The sequence below is a fragment of the Sarcophilus harrisii genome, chromosome 2, assembly GCF_902635505.1.
Source record: "Sarcophilus harrisii chromosome 2, mSarHar1.11, whole genome shotgun sequence".
NCBI lineage: Eukaryota > Metazoa > Chordata > Mammalia > Dasyuromorphia > Dasyuridae > Sarcophilus > Sarcophilus harrisii.
Genome location: NC_045427.1, coordinates 484,438,537 through 484,451,146, shown reverse-complemented (window position 1 = coordinate 484,451,146; position 12,610 = coordinate 484,438,537). Strand labels below are relative to the sequence as shown.

The 12,610-nt window shown below is 37.2% G+C and overlaps 1 protein-coding gene across 1 annotated transcript in view; it reads right to left on the bottom strand.

The window, feature by feature from the left end:
• Positions 1-1,302: 1,302 nt before the first annotated feature.
• The window catches only part of CFAP77 (cilia and flagella associated protein 77), a 183,981-nt gene continuing 172,673 nt past the window's right edge, over positions 1,303-12,610 (bottom strand). Inside the window, exon 6 of the mRNA XM_003757434.2 lies at positions 1,303-3,541. Coding sequence (XP_003757482.1) covers positions 3,419-3,541 — 123 coding nt within the window. The 3' untranslated portion in view covers positions 1,303-3,418. The remainder of the gene's footprint in view (positions 3,542-12,610) is intronic.

Genomic DNA, 12,610 nt, shown 5'->3' with positions numbered 1-12,610 from the left:
AATAAAGAAGCATGTCTATAATACCATATACCAGGTATTATCCTAAGTGCTCTACAAATATTATTTCATATGACCCAGCAAAAGTGCTCCAGGAAAATTTTAGGAGGAAAAATATTTGTTTTTGAAGAGGTAAGAGAAGACTTCATGAATAGGTAACACTATCTTTGTCTTGAAGAGAAGAAATTTAAAAAAAAAAAAAAAAAAAAGGAAATTTCAGTGGACAAAGATAGGGAAATAGATTCCAAGTTGTGGAGCAGAGAGGGTCAAAGAATGACCTATATGAATAATTGGAGAGAGAAAAGAGGCAGGATAAAATCAAATTACATCCAGGGTTCAGTTTGGAGGATATATAGAGTGTGTGAGAGACAAATAAGATTGGAAAGGTAGATTGGATCTAGGCTGTGGCGGGTTTTAAATGTTAGGCTAATTGTGCATTTTATCCCATAGACAATTGTAAGCCACTGAAGACTTTTTAATAGGGCGAATAACTTAATCCAGCCTGAAAATTAGGGAGATTATTTTGACAGTAGTGTGAAGATAAGTCAGAGCTGGGAAATATTGGAGATAGAGAAACCAGTTAGTAATTATTAGAACAGTCTACATGAGAAGGAAGGATTGTTCTGCTAAAGAGTAAAGTCAGATTCCATAACTTGTTCTCAGACCCATCTGGAAATAGAGTGAAAAATAAAAGGGAGTCTTGACAGGAAGGAAGAAAACCTAAGAAGATCCATTAAATCCGCCTGTAAACTGTGAAACCTCACCAATAATAAATGCTTGGTAGGGTCAGAGGAAGAGGTCTGGCTGGGTGGAAACTACACCAAATCTTAGAGTGACCATTGGGTGGCACTGTAGGACAAGGAGAGGCAGATATGGGGTTGCTTAGGATTTTGGGGAGCTGTATCTAGGAACATAAAGAAGGATTTTGTATTTAGAAAATACTGTTCGAAGATGGACTTAGCAGCTTACAGAGCCACAGCTTCCTTCCCTATCAGCATTTTACTTTTCTGTTGTTTGGACAAGAAATGATTTGATAGTTTATTGCTTTAGAGAGGAAGACCTAAGCTCATACACTTTCCTCTATCACTGTCTCTTCTTGGGATGATGATTTTCATCATTCTTTATTTGGGGGAGTGGTAAATTTCTGGACCCACATAGTACTCTTTTACCATTTTCCCCATCTTTTTTGTCTACTATGACTTGTAGATTTCAAATAAACATTATAAAATATTATTTAGATTTAAAAGTGTTTTTTTTCCTTTTTTGTCCACCTATTTAGACATAAGACTTTTCATTCCTTTAGCATATCTAAATAAAATTAAGTTATTTAAGTCATCCCTAAGATTCCAAGTGGTATTTTTTGATTGCTATTCTTAAGTCTATTAATGTAGTAACTAGGTACCTAAGAACTGGTTAATCTTCTCAGCCATTCCATTATTTTTGGTCCATTACAATGTCTTCAGTTTAATTTTAGTTTCTCTTGTCCTCCCTAGATGCACAGCACTACCTGGGAGCTAATGAATATTTCTACAACTGCCTTCCTTCAAGGGAAAGTGTCATCCAAAAGATAAGCAAATTCCATTTTGGTATCAATTTAGTTGCCTTAAATAACACTGTATATGGTACAGTGACCCTGACTTTCAAAGCCTGAACCATAGAACAATATCGAAGTTTCTGTGACTGATGAAGCCATTCCTAGGGCCAGTTTGCCCATCATGGAGCAGGTAGGTTATGAAGAGATATCACCAATCTGCTGTTATTTCCTCTTATGGCATCTATCCCCTGAGCGAGGATCGTCTGACTTTTGAGGAGTCATTGTAATATTTTTGAAGAATATGATTCCAGGAGGAGGGGACATTGTTATTGTGAGATGAACTTTTAAAAGATCATGGACTTTGCTGTTCAATTTAGAATCTACAGATATGTTATATAAGAGTTAGGAGAACTAGCCTAAGTATCCTACCTACAGTAGTCATAGACTAATCAACTCATAAAGTAGGTGTGAAAGGAAGGCAATACCTGTTAGTCCACAGAGGCTAATCCAGCCAAGCCAGCACTAGAAGCCATGTGGCACAATGGACAGAGAACTGGACTTGGTGGCAGAAGCCATAAGGTCCACACATATCTCCACTACCTACTAATCATTGGCAAATCATTTCATTTCTCTGAGACTCATTTTCCTCATCTATAAAACACGTACAATAATACTTACTTTACAAACTTCACAGGGTTTGTTGTGAAGATCAAATAAGATAGTAGATGGAAAACAAAGTGCTTTGTAGCCCTTACCTACCATTTTGAGCATGGATGGGAAAAGGGGGAGGGTAGATATACAAAGTTTAGAAAGGAAGGACATTGGAGCTTAAGAGCCTAGAGTCTAGTATTTTTTGGCATTCATGGTGCGAAGGAAGAGTAAGAGATAGAACAGTGGGGGCCCAACTACTTTGATCTACACATTTGAAATCTGTCCAGTTTGCTGAGAGAAACTTCCATTAATCTTTCAATCCCATTTGGTTCCATTATTAGAATTATAGAGATACTGTTAAGTTATTCAAATACGGACATGAGACAAGAATGGCAAATCAAAGTATTTAATTAAAATACAGAATTGTGGAATCTCTATATATTATTTCTGACAAAAGGTACTGGAGAATAGAAGGGGACTTCCACAAGGAGGTCAGTCAAAACAGTTATATATTGAGAAAACATTCCTGTGGCCCTTTCTCTTCCTTTGAACTCTCTCTCTCTTTAGAAAGGGATCTAAATAATGCTAACCCTAGCAACCTTCCCATAGATTAGGAATGACTTGATAGATTGAGAAATAGTACATCATTGGAAAGCTGAAATAGTCCAGATCATAAAGGTTCCAGTTACTTCTTAGGAGGATTCATGGTAGACTGGAACCCAGAGAACTAGCATTCACATGCATGTGGTCATAAGCCCAAAGAGAAGAATTAAGATTCAGGAGACAAAAGCAAGGGATCTCAGAGTATGTTGATATTATAATAAGCAGGAAAGCCAGTATGTTTTTTGTTCATAGCCTTGAGTGTAGCAGGGCTGTGAGATCTGACCTTCACAATGTTCCTTGGATAAAAGCCTTGAAACTCAGGATCTTCACATCAGAAGAGAGTATTGGAAGAAAGGATAAGCTCCTTTATTGATTTAGAATGCTAAGGGAAATTGTTTCTCCAGTGAGGAAGTGGAAAGGAGTTACTAAGCACTTTGACCTAAAAAAATAGGAAGTCATCAAATATCATTGACTTGAGGGCTGATTCTTAGGTCCTTACAGAGGCAGAATCCCCATCAAATGACATGGGGTTTTTGCCTCAATAAGGGCAGAAAAGGGAGGTTCACTATACTCTTAAATCTATCCAGGGAATTTCCTATCACACTAAAAGGGTTTCTTATATAAGTCAAGTGTCTAGAGATGGGTATAGTTGCCCCTACGCAGGGTTCCTTGACGTACTGAGAACTCCTCATAGTGGGCTTTGTATGCCCTCTGGCGAGCTTTCTCAGACGGGAATGTATCAAGATGGCGGCTCACCTGTAGAAATAAAGGAAAAATAAGTTGGTGAAAATGAAGATCACTTCATCCTTGAAAACCACTTTCCTGCCCTCTACTGTTCTGCTTCTTTAGGAGGAATAATATACTTTTCTACTATGTGCTTTGCAATGTGTTAAGCACTTTTCACAAATATTATTTTATTTGATCCCCACAACAGTCCCATTTTATAGTTGAGGAAACTGAAGCAGATAGGTTAAATCATTTATTCAGGATCACATAGCTAGTAGTTGAGGCTGGATTTAAACTCCAAAACTAATTTCAAACCCAGTGCTGCCTCATCAGCTGCCTGTTTGACATTTAAAACTTATCACCTAATACTAAGCTAATACTTGTTCTTCATATAATTACATCTTTCCATCTTTTTTTCTTTCCTTCTTTCCTTCCTTCTAATTTTCCTTTCTTTTCCCCTTTCTTCCTTTTCTTCTTTTCTTCTTCCTCCTTTTCTCCCTACCTTTTTAATTTCCTTGTTTGTGAAGACTGTGTATTTTAAAATCAGCCGGAGTCAGGAATTCAGGTTAGGGGAAAATCGTCACTCTTTATTCTCAGTGAAGAAAGATCAGAGGTGGAAGAGAATGGGCGATAGCAATGTGTGTAGCTGAGTCAAGAAGCTAGCTAGACCAACAGCCACAAGACCAGCAGCTACGAGCATGGAACCTAGGCTTAATCTCTCCCAGCTTCTCTTCCTGTCTCTCTCTCTCTCTGCCTCCACCCACCAAAATCGTCATTTCCTATAAAACACATCAGGACTTGCACAGAGAGTGGGCGGGGCCATTCTTTATCCAATCATGTATATTAATAGAGTATAGTCCCATTACTATTTAGCCTCAAGTACTTGGGACCTCAGTGCATCAACTGAAGCCTCAGCCCATTACACTTGTTTCTTTATTTTTTATATGCATTATCAACATATTTGTCCACTGGAAATTGTGAACCCTACTAAAGATTAGGTGGCTCCTACGTTAAGATGCAGTGTAATACTAGAGGTTGTAGCCTAAAGTAAACCATCACAAAATGACTGCCCATGTGCTACTGCATTCATCTTTTCAGCATCCTTTGCAAAAAGTGACAAATGATTGAGGAAAGGCATCAAGAAGGAAAGTATATATGTGGAATTGTGAAATGAGAAATGTCATTAAGTGGCAGTTCCTATAAGTTCAATTTACATTTTACAATGTGTTAAATGTAGTTCCACATATAGACAGTTGCTTAATAAATATCATTTCATAATGAGCTGGAATCCTATTAAAATAGAATCTAATACTCAACATCAAGCCCTTACTATACTGTTTTCTCATGATTCAAAGAACAAACTAACTTCCATGCAAAGGGAGATTTCCTGATGGGCTGTCACTATTTCTCAGGGTTCTATGTAGAAAATCTGTACTAATTGGGCCCCCCAAATTGTAATAGAACATATAAAATATAATAAGAGGAAGGGATGCTTCCAACTAGAGTTCAGAACCCCAAAATGAGCATCCCTCAAAATTCCAGTGTGGAGATGATCCTGTCAGGTGCTCCTTGTTGTCTGTAAGTTTAAAGTTTATGTTTTAATAGCAAATATAAGATTTCATACAAATGCACAGCATCACCTTCGAAGTTTATAGTCTTAAAGAGATCCTTGTGGTGTAAAATACAAAGTTTCTTGTACTTGTACCTTCCTTTCTCTCTCTCTCTCTCTCTCTCTCTCTCTCTCTCTCTCTCTCTCTCTCTTTCTCTCTCTCTCTCTCTCTTTCCCTGGCCTTTCCCTTTTGCTCCCCACCTTGAGGGCAGAATTTGTGCTTTGTTTTCATCCTTGAATGTTCAGCAAAGTATTTTGCCCAAAACTGGTACTAAATGAAAAGTTGTTGGATGGCATCAAACTGAATTAGAAATAATCTGATTAGCAGCAATAATAACTCACACTCATATGGTGCTTTAAAATGTTCAAAGCTGATGAGACTGAAGTATTTTGTATGCTATGTTGTCTTAGTCAAAATCCAAAAAGAAAAAAAAAACACTTCTTTACTACTCTTAGGAGTTAAACATGTAAGAAAGACAAATCCAAGAAAAAATATAAGATTTTTTAGTTTAAATTTTATGTAATCAATATTTGAGCATTTCCATCTTTCTCAAAAAAAAAATGATGGAACACATTTTTCCATCTGTTACCATCATCTCAGAAATATCTGACTCCAGAGAGAGGGAAGCACTATCTAATAACTGTACAATTCTTTCCCCTAAAAATAATTTTTTTTCTGGCAGTGATGGCTCCTTTAAAATTACTTAGGAAGGCAGGAAATGGTGGCATATGCATGTAATCCCAGCTACTGAGAAGCCCAAGGATGACAAATCCCTTGAGCCCTATAATTCTGAGCTGCAGTGAGTTGCTGGGCACCAATATGAAGAGATCTAACTAGTGGGGAACCAGCAGGTTGTCTAAGGATGTAAGATAGAAATGGATCAACAAAAGTTTTGTGCTGATCAAAAACTGGACCCGTGAGTAGCTCTTGAACTTCCAAGTTGAGAGAGGTTGAGAGATTCTGTCTTAAAAACAAAAATAAAATTATCTAGGAAGGAATTAAAGATAATCTGGTTAAGAGCACAATTATATAGTGCTTTAAAGTTTTCAAAGCACTTCTTAAGAGCTGATGAGATTGAAATATCTAGTATATTTATATTATCTTAGTTAAAATCCAAAAAAACACTTCTTTACTACTCTTAGGAAGAAAATAAATAAGAAAGACAGAGGACACTCTATTTGGAAGGGCATGGGGTAAGAAATCTTTAAGTTACCTTTGGATTTGGAAGGAATAGCTGGAGAATTCACACTTCAGGAAAAAGAAGTGTCCCCTGAGGTGGCTGCTTCTCCCACAGTGTAAGCTAGGAGAAGTTAGCCACCTGAATGTCACTAAAGGATTCAGTCAAGTTTATGGGTGTCTAAGGCATAAGTAGAAGATAAAGAAAAGGGGAAGAAGAAGAATATGGAGAGAAAGAGGGAAAGGATGGAGGGAGAGTGGCTTTAGAAAGGTTAAAATATGTATAATGGAAAGAGGGCTGGGTTCTAAGCTAGAAGAACTCTGTTCAAACTCTGATATCATAATAGTTGCTTGACCTTGAGCATCACCTTCCTTCTGTGGATTGCCAAAGCTGGCTACCTCTAGCTGTTAGATGAGGATTATCATCATTATGATGGTAAATCATATCAGTGCATACCTAATGGGAAGTAATCTTAGGAAATACTCAGGGGAACCTATGGTCAAATCATAACTTAAGGAATGGTTTCCTTCTGCCTTATCCCTGACAAATAATTAATCAATATTTATTAAGCACCAACTATGTGCCAGGCAGTGTGCAGAACACTGATGATACAAAGAAAATACTAAAAAATAGTTCCTGACTTCAAAAAAAGAGAGAAAAGGACCTTACAGATACAAAAATATTTGTTACAGCTCTTTTTTGGGTGGCAAAGAATTGAAAGTTGAGGATATGTCCGTCAATTGACGAATAGATGAATAAGGTGTGGTAGATGATTGCCATAGAATAATATTGTGCTATAAGAAATGATGAGTGATTGGCTTCAGAAAAACCTAGGAAGACATTATATGAACTAATGCAAGGTACAGTGAGCAGAATCAGGAACATATTATACACACTGATGGCAATACTATGAGGATAATCAACTATGAAAGAACTTCTCTGATCAAGACAATGATCCAAAATTGAAGGGATGCTCATCAATTAGGAGATGGCTGGACAAGACGTGGCAAAAGATTGTAATGGAGTCCAATTGTCCTTTAGGAAGTAATAAGGGGGGTGGTTTCAGAAAAACATGGCAAAACTTAACTAAATTGGTACAAAGTGATGTGAGGATAACTGGAAGATCCTTGTGCACAGTAGCAGCAGTGTTGTAATGATGATCAGCTGTGAAAGACTTGGCTACTCTTATCTAAGACATTTCCAAAGAATTCATAATAAAAAAAATGCTATGCACCTCCAGAGAGAACTGATGAATTCTGAGAGCAAATTAAAGCATACTTTTAAACTTTATTTTTCATGTGGCTTTGTTTTGTGTGTATGTATATGTTTTCTTTTACAACACAACTAATATGGAATCATGTTTTGCATGACTTCACATGTACATTTGATATAATATTGCTTATTTTCTCAAGGAGGGATGGGAGAGATGGGGAAATTTGGAACTCAAATTTTAAAAAAAAATGAATGTAAAAAAGCTTTTTAAATGTTATTTGGAAATATTTAAAGAAATAAATTAAAATATCAAAAAAAAATCCCTGCCTTCAAAGAGTTTGCATTCTAACAAGGAAGAATATATGAAATATGGTTTAAATAAACAGTACAGATGAAAGTGGTTGTGGGTATGAAGTGGGGGGGAGACCTCTGTTTTGTCTTAATGCTGATGGGGAGAAGAAAGGAGTTTACATGATGCTATTTTTGTCCTTCTGGTACTGCCACCTTCTGTTCTGGGTCTCTAGGCTGCCTGGTCACCTCAAAATCATCAGACCCCTCAAAACAAAAAGCTTTGGATCTAAAACCAACTTAGTCATGTTGGACAGAGCCTGTGGACAACTCCACCCCTGCAATGAACGGGTTGCCACCCTTACACAGAATTAAGGTTGTTAAGGAGATGTGCTAACTCCATCAAGATAGCAAGATAGACTTTCAGACTTAACTTCTGTTTAGGGATCCAAGGATCTGGCTGATTAGGTTCAGGGGATCCTGAAAAAATTTAACCACTGAAGTAAAATGAGTGAGAACACTTCTGAGAAGACATTGGACATGAAAAGATTTGACTGTGCATAGACATAATGTGTATCTTTAAGAAATGCTCAACACAAGTGGTCATGAAGCCAAGATTTTGTTCTTGTTTTTGTGAGAAGCAACATATTGTAATAATAGCTGGCATTTAAATACACTTTAATGTTTTGAAATAATAATTATAACTGATATTTAGATAGCAAACATGTAGTTCCTGCAAATTATTTTTTGTCTGTTATCTTACTTGACCTTCACAATAAATATGTAGTTAAGGAAAATATATATTCTCGCTATTTTATGATGCTTGGAATAGTGGAGTGATTTGTCCACCACCAAAAAGCTAGAGTGACTAGTGTCAGTGAATCCAGGTGATCCCCTGAAAAGTCCTGTGATCTTTCTGCTACAAAAGACTGCATTTATGAGCTTTGTGACCTTGGGTAGCTGGGAGCCAGTAACCTCTCCAGATATCACTTTCCTGATATGGAAAATGGGAACAATAATAGTCGTACTGCCTATCTCACAAAATTTTTTTATGGTTTTTAGAAAGTGTTTTTTAAACCTCAAGTGAGCATAAATCTAAAAGTAGTATTATTCAAACCTTCACTTTCAGAAAACAACTCTTACTATTTCTATGTGCCAAAAATGAGAGCAAAAGACAGCAAGAGAGAAATAGCAAAAATTGAGACAGCACTTAACAAGAGAATAAAAGATTGAGACAGAAAGTGAGCAAGAGTAAAAGAGAATGAAATAATGGGGAGTGGATATGGGGAGAGTAATAGATCAAACTTCTCACCTTTATGCATTTGGAAACACTTTATCTTGTAAAAGACACACAGTGACCAGAGATGGCCCTCTTGAATTTTATAGGACATATGACTTACTCCTTTCTTAGCCCATACCCATCTTCAACATTGACATTAATTACACAGCTATTACTCAGCCTTCAGGCAGTATAAACAGGTGTAACAGATCATTAGCAAACTGCTTTAAATCACAGCATTCAATCATCCACAGTTGCTAACTGAGGAAAACTGAAGCTCTGACCATATCCTACTCATCCACACACATGCCTCCTAAAGCTAAAAGAGGTAATGTGGTGCACTAGAAATAGAATACAATTTGAAGTCCAAATTAGGACTAGGAATCCTTTGGTATTTCCTAGAAGTGCAATGCTAAGCAACTCAATCTCTCTGTATCTCAGTTTCTTCATCTGTAAAATGAAGATAATGAAATGTATACTACCTGCCTCAGAAAACTGTTTTGAGGAAACACTTGTGAATGCCTCAAAGTACTCTGCTAATGTGAATTGCTAGTATGAATACGATGCTCTGGACCTATTGGGCATACAAAGATGAATGAAAAATGGTCTCTGACCCTCAAGGGGTGAATGGGGAGACACAAAAAGTCAAATAATGGTATAGCAGATGTTATGAGATAGTATATGAATGAGTAAATGCTCTGTGAGTATACAGATAAGTTTTGTGAAGTCAAAGGGGAGAGAGAAGGAGAGAGGAAGAGAGGGACACGAGAGAGAAAGGAGGAAATGGGGGTGAGAGAGAGACAGAGAGACAAAAAGAGGGGAATGTGTGTGTGTGAGAGAGAGAGAGAGAGAGAGAGAGAGAGAGAGAGAGAGAGAGAGAGAGAGATTATAGTAGTGTATTCAAGAAAAGTTTTATAGGGAAAGCAGAATTTGAGCTGGACTTTAAATGGACTTGTAGAGAGGAGCAGGAAAGACATTCAGATGTGTATAGGGGGAGGGGAGGGGAGGGGAGGGAGCTAGCTTGAATAAAAGCACCAAAAGTAAGAATTCGAAGAGTTTATTCTGGACTCAGACTGAGTTGTTTCAAAGGAAATGTATCAGTGATTAGATCAGTTTAATATCTTTCAGAAGGCCTAAGGCACACAGGAAGCGTTCTATCCAAAGCCTAACTGCTGTCTGGGAAACCCCTGTAGGGCCTCAGAAAAGAATGGACCACCCCAGGGCATTGATTAGGCAGACCAGAGAGGGCTAAACTCCTAGGGGCCCCAATGCAAAACACTGAATAGGGCAGAATTTGAATAATCTCTAATGGCCTGAGAGACGGCAGTTTTGGTTCTGTTACTAACTAGTTAGATAACCTTGAATAAATCCCTTGGCCATACTGGGCCTCAATTTCCCCATCTGTAAAATAAGAAGATTGGATTGAATGGTTTTAAGACCTCTTACAGTTTTGACAATCTTGTTCTATGAGCTGAGTGAAGGTTACTGCTCAGTAAAGAAGCTCTCTGTTATGCTCTCTACCCAATTTCTCCCAGAAATAGTCAGTTTAAGTGGGAAAGAGAAGGCTAATTAAATCTCTAGCTTAAATCACCTGTGTAGTCATGACCCCAAAGCCCTTGAATTTGAGGACAAAGGCTACTTGGGAACAAGGAATTCCTTTTGAGCTGCTTCTAAATTAAGCCATGCAGAGTCTGTATCTGCCTGAAGCTAAGAAAATGTACCAGCTTTGGCAGGAGGCAGCTTCACAAAAAGGAACTCTGAGGTGATAGAAGGTCAATGTAAGTAAATAAGGCAAGATCCCCTCTGACTATTAAGAGAGATCAAAGACGAGGGCTTCCCCATGGACTGGCAAAATGAAATTAGTCCTAATAAACTTGATCTGATTGAACTTGAATGGAGGCATCTACATTACCACATTGCTTATTTCTGAAACAGATTTGCATTTGGATGTTTTTTGGAAGAACAGAGATTTTTGTTTACTCTCTGATCTGCTCAATTTCCAAACTATTATTTTGTCCCCTCTAAAAAGAATTCCAATCTGAGTCTTACTCCCTGATTGGTTAGTCCCTGCTTGGAACTGCCCTATCCTGAAAAGTCTAAGGCACACTGCTCACTCTTGGGATTGTATCACCTCCATATCAGTACTCCCTTCCCTTCTTTTCTCATCCTGTTCTCCTTCCCTATCCCTTTCCAACTCTTCTTAATGTTTTGTCTTCCTCAATTAGAATATAAACTCCTTGAAAATAGGAACTGTCCATTTCTTGATTTTACATCCCTAGCACCGAGAGAACAGTGCCTGGTGTTCAGTAAATATTTAATAAATATTTTATTCATCTGTATCCAAAAGAGTACTTATCGTTTACATTATCACTGTACTACTATTTGAAATCATAGTCATAGTATTTGGGACCTGGAAGGCATTCCTAGACCATGGAATGTCAGGACACAGAATGTAAAATATTAGAGTTGGGAGGGAAGAACATATATGTTATGTGATGTCAAGACTGGAAGGGAACTAATAATACTTAGAAAGGAGCATTAGAACCTAGATTGCCACCTGCAAAGGGTTTTGGAAATGGAATTTTAGAACTAGAAGGGCTCTTAGAACATGGAAAATTAGAAAAATAAGGGTTTTTAGAACTAGCAATGTTAGAGTTGGAAGTAATCCTAAATATAATCTAGTATGATTTCCTAATAACAAAGATGATGAATACTAAGGTGCAGAGAAAGGTCACATATATGGCTATTAGAGGCATCTAGGTGATGAAATAGGGTTTGAAGTAGGGAAAAATCTAAGTTCAAACCTGTCCTTAGTTACTAGCTATGTGAACATGTCACTTAACCTCAGTCTCTTCAACTGCAATATGTGTATAATAATAGCATTTAATTCCCAGTATTGTTGTGAAGCTCAAATGAAATATTGTATTCAGCAGAATGTCTGGTACTTAATGTTTGTTTCCTTCTTTTCCTTTCCCATCACCCATGTTAGCACTAGAATCTAGTTTTCCTGATGCTCAACTCATAATTTTTACCACCACACTAAGCTGAAATTATTTATGTCTAACTCCTCATTAAGTACCAACTTGTGAGCTCTATTTCTTAACACTCTTGAAATTATTAACTCCATTTTGATCCATTACCTGAGAAAAGATATTAAAGTTCATGAGCAAACTGGATTCATTATGGAAATGGTGATCATGTGATCTGGAGTAAGAGATAGAGGGAGTGGTGAGGAGGAATGTAGGATTAACTTGCTGGATCCTACTTTATAAATGGTAATTATAATTTATAATTATGACTTCTATAAAATCAGAAATAGACAAGACCAGAAGACAACAAACTGGATTCTAGAATCTTGATTTACACTGGTAATTTTTCATTTATGCTTTCACATTTGGCCTGGGCAAGTCTCCTTAGTCTACCTTGTCAAAGGAGAATATAGTATTTCCTTTCTACTCATTGATTTCTTTAGAATGAAGAAAAGAAACAATGTGACTTGGTAGAAAGAGCATGAAATAGGGGAATTGATTCCT